Source organism: Hippocampus comes, unplaced genomic scaffold (assembly GCF_001891065.2).
Source record: "Hippocampus comes isolate QL1 unplaced genomic scaffold, H_comes_QL1_v1.1 scaffold118, whole genome shotgun sequence".
In the NCBI taxonomy this organism is placed as follows: domain Eukaryota; kingdom Metazoa; phylum Chordata; class Actinopteri; order Syngnathiformes; family Syngnathidae; genus Hippocampus; species Hippocampus comes.
In genome coordinates this window covers 2,247,665-2,251,948 of record NW_017805461.1, presented here as the reverse complement: position 1 = coordinate 2,251,948, position 4,284 = coordinate 2,247,665, and the positions used below count along the sequence as shown (strand labels likewise).

Genomic DNA, 4,284 nt, shown 5'->3' with positions numbered 1-4,284 from the left:
ACATTCACCTCCTCCGCTACCGAATAAGAGAGCTGGCCGCACACGGCTTCCCAGTAACACTCCAGCAGCAGGAAGAGCAAATACATCCGCACAGGGCTCCATCTGGCCAACGCGCTCATCATTCCAAAATTCACATAAAGCAGAAGGTAAAAATGGTGCAAAAAATGTCAGCTTCAACACCCGATAAGAAGAAAAAATGTGAACAAACTGTGCTAATTCTTTCGGGAAGCGATCCCTGCCGCATCGGCCCCTATCACTGTCTGAGTTTCTTTGTTCTGTTGACGAAATCATCAGGCACTTTTGGGAGGAGCCCAGCCCTGTGACGAGTGAGCTCAAATGCCACGGTCCACGGTGTCCTCTAGTGGACGTTTGGGCGAACTACAACCAATATCACTCAGCATGAAGACCGGTATCAATGAAGTGCAGAAGAAATACTGTATTTAACACTTCATAAAAACGGAAAGTACACCGTTTTTTAGATGATTTTCCATCATGTCCATTGTATCCAGATACAAACAATGTCACGATCCAGAAACAACCAGATAAGTCGCTGACATGCTCTCTTTAAAACAAACAACAAAGGCAGTCGTTTTCCACAGTAACCTCCACGCCCACTACATCTGTGATGGAGGTGTCACGCTACAATAATGAAAGCAAACGAAGTTATGATATTTAAATGGACACATTCAAGAAGCCGTTAATCATTTCAATCACATTTAGTTCATACAACTCGTTCTTTCAGAATGGCCTAAACATTTGTCCAGGACCATAGACAGCGTCTTACAAAACACGACATCAGAGCTCATTATAAGAAAAAAAAAACAACCCAACAAAAAACTTGAATACGATCCAGGGTATGTAAACACGTGAAGTAAAATGGCAGCTCAAATGCCCCTGCCTCTCATACTAAACATCTCACTATTCTATTTACAATGTCATTGTAACACAACAAACATATCTTAGAATATATTGAAAGTAAACTACTGCACTCTTTTTCAAAGCATGGGACAGCTTTATAAAAAATAGTATGGAATTCTATGAAACCATCATTAACACGTCATAAGTGGAATTTGAAGCAAGTTAATTCCGATGGTTGCGTCAAATCAAGCTTCTGAGATTGTTTTTGCACACAAAACAATTAACATAAAATTAGCAACATTTTATAACAACAATATTTTCTCCCCTTGAATTTATTACATGGAAGTGGAGAGTTATCTTAACACTATATTCGAGTGAACGTACTTCTGAGGCCTTTTTTTTTAAAATTACCAGAAGCAGAACAATGGAAAGCAAGCCTCACAATGTTGGACAGCAGTGATGGCGATTCGGTAAAAAGAAATAAATAAATCATATGTGGAGATGACTGTGTGTGTGAGACATTGTACATTTTAACAAGTACAAACATTTTAAGAAAGAGCTACACCCCTTCCGGTTGTTGACAGATTAAAATGTTAAATCCTCATCATTACTCTTACCATGTCAATGTTCCACAACACAAATGGACAACAAACCGTAATCAAGCCACTTCACTGTTCTTCCTTACCAAAGACAATATTGCAGAATGGGTAATGTGTTGTTTTGACTACAAATATGTCAGCAGTCACAGGAGCTAGTGATAGTAAACCAGATTGACTAAAAAAAAGTAAATAATTACAATTTTGGGTGCTTTCACTGCTAAAAAGTACATTTCGAAACACAATTTTGTGCTTCATAATAGTCAAGCTTTTGGCTACATTCAAATGCGTAAAACATCAATATCATACTGGTCAGACAAAGAAAACCAAAGACATGAATCCTACCTTCTCAGAGGTGGGTAAAGTTTGAGTCCTGGTAAAGGTGTCTCCTCCATTAATACTGATCAGTTCTGCTTCTACAGGCGGAAAGGGCCCAGGGAAAACTACTACGTCGCTTTTGAGTGTGTCTGAGCTGAAGCACACGTCGTACTGCTGTGTCGCTTTGGAGTAAGACCAGCTCCCGTCAGGGAAGGTAAAAATGGTGCAAAAACTGTAAGCTTCTCCACCTGATAAGAAGAAAAAAATGTGAACAAACTGTGCTAATTCTTTCGGGAAACGATCCCTGCCGCATCGGCCCCTATCACCGTCTGAGTTTCTTTGTTCTGTTGACGAAATCATCAGGCACGTTTGGGAGGAGCCCAGCCCTGTGACGGAGTGAGCTCAAATGCCACGGTCCACGGTGTCCTCTAGTGGACGTTTGGGCGAACTACAACCAATATCACTCAGCATGAAGACCGGTATCAATGAAGTGCAGAAGAAATGGTTAACACTTCATAAAAACGGAAAGTACACCGTTTTTAGATGATTTTCAATCATGTCCGTTGTATCCAGATACAAACTTAAATGTCATGATTCAGAAACAACCAGATAAGTCGCTGACATGCTCTCTTTAAAACAAACAACAAAGGCAGTCGTTTTCCACAGTAACCTCCACGCCCACTACATCTGTGATGGAGGTGTCACGCTACAATAATGAAAGCAAACGAAGTTATGATATTTAAATGGACACATTCAAGAAGCCGTTAATGATTTCAATCATATTTAGTTCAGACAACTCGTTCATTCAGAACGGCCTAAAAATTGTCCAGGACCATGGACAGCGTCTCACAAAACACGACGGAAGAACTCATTCGAAGAAAAAAACAACCCAAAAAAAAAAAAAAACGTGAATACGATCCAGGGTATGTAAACAAGTGAAGTAAAATGGCAGCTCAAATGTCCCTGCCTCCTGTACTAAACATCTCACTATTCTATTTACAATGTCATTGTAACACAACAAACATATATCTTACAATATATAGAAAATAAACTACGCCACTCTTTTTCAAAGCATGGGACAGCTTTATAAAAAATAGTATGGAATTCTATGAAACCATCATTAACACGTCATAAGTGGAATTTGAAGCAAGTTAATTCCGATGGTTGCGTCAAATCAAGCTTCTGAGATTGTTTTTGCACACAAAACAATTAACATAAAATTAGCAACATTTTATAACAACAATATTTTCTCCCCTTGAATTTATTACATGGAAGTGGAGAGTTATCTTAACACTATATTCGAGTGAACGTACTTCTGAGGCCTTTTTTTTTAAAATTACCAGAAGCAGAACAATGGAAAGCAAGCCTCACAATGTTGGACAGCAGTGATGGCGATTCGGTAAAAAGAAATAAATAAATCATATGTGGAGATGACTGTGTGTGTGAGACATTGTACATTTTAACAAGTACAAACATTTTAAGAAAGAGCTACACCCCTTCCGGTTGTTGACAGATTAAAATGTTAAATCCTCATCATTACTCTTACCATGTCAATGTTCCACAACACAAATGGACAACAAACCGTAATCAAGCCACTTCACTGTTCTTCCTTACCAAAGACAATATTGCAGAATGGGTAATGTGTTGTTTTGACTACAAATATGTCAGCAGTCACAGGAGCTAGTGATAGTAAACCAGATTGACTAAAAAAAAGTAAATAATTACAATTTTGGGTGCTTTCACTGCTAAAAAGTACATTTCGAAACACAATTTTGTGCTTCATAATAGTCAAGCTTTTGGCTACATTCAAATGCGTAAAACATCAATATCATACTGGTCAGACAAAGAAAACCAAAGACATGAATCCTACCTTCTCAGAGGTGGGTAAAGTTTGAGTCCTGGTAAAGGTGTCTCCTCCATTAATACTGATCAGTTCTGCTTCTACAGGCGGAAAGGGCCCAGGGAAAACTACTACGTCGCTTTTGAGTGTGTCTGAGCTGAAGCACACGTCGTACTGCTGTGTCGCTTTGGAGTAAGACCAGCTCCCGTCAGGGTGGGTGGTGATCATCGGGGCGCTGTACCTGTCGAAGGGGCCGTCTGTCTGTCTGTGGCATTTGAAGGCTACTAAAGTGATGAGGCTCAGCAGAAAGATGAGCGACACGGCCACAACGGCGATGAGCAGATACAAGTGCAAGGCGGAGAAGCTCTCCTCCTTGCTGGGCACATGTCTGAACGGAGTGTGGATGTCAGCTGTGCTTTCGAGCACCACCACGTCAATCGACACAGTTGCTGACAGGGACGCCTCTCCGTGATCACAGACCGACACCACCAAGGGGTGACTTTTCAGGTCATTGTCACTCATTCGCCTTTTGGTCCGAATCTCCCCGGTGCTGGTTCCGATCCGGAAGAGGTTGTTGTTGCCTTTGGGCTCAGACAGGTGATAGGAGAGCAGTGCATTGTATCCAGAGTCTGCATCCACTGCCCTGATCTTTGCCACAAAGTATCCCGCTTC

The 4,284-nt window shown here is 40.8% G+C and overlaps 2 protein-coding genes across 2 annotated transcripts in view; both read right to left on the bottom strand.

The window, feature by feature from the left end:
- The window catches only part of LOC109518717 (protocadherin alpha-8-like), an 18,928-nt gene that overhangs the window by 2,488 nt on the left and 12,156 nt on the right, over positions 1-4,284 (bottom strand). The window lies entirely within an intron of this gene.
- The window catches only part of LOC109518719 (protocadherin alpha-8-like), a 5,591-nt gene continuing 4,869 nt past the window's right edge, over positions 3,563-4,284 (bottom strand). The window contains exon 2 of the mRNA XM_019874741.1: positions 3,563-4,193. Within this exon, the coding sequence (XP_019730300.1) occupies positions 3,610-4,193 (584 nt within the window). The 3' untranslated portion in view covers positions 3,563-3,609. The remainder of the gene's footprint in view (positions 4,194-4,284) is intronic.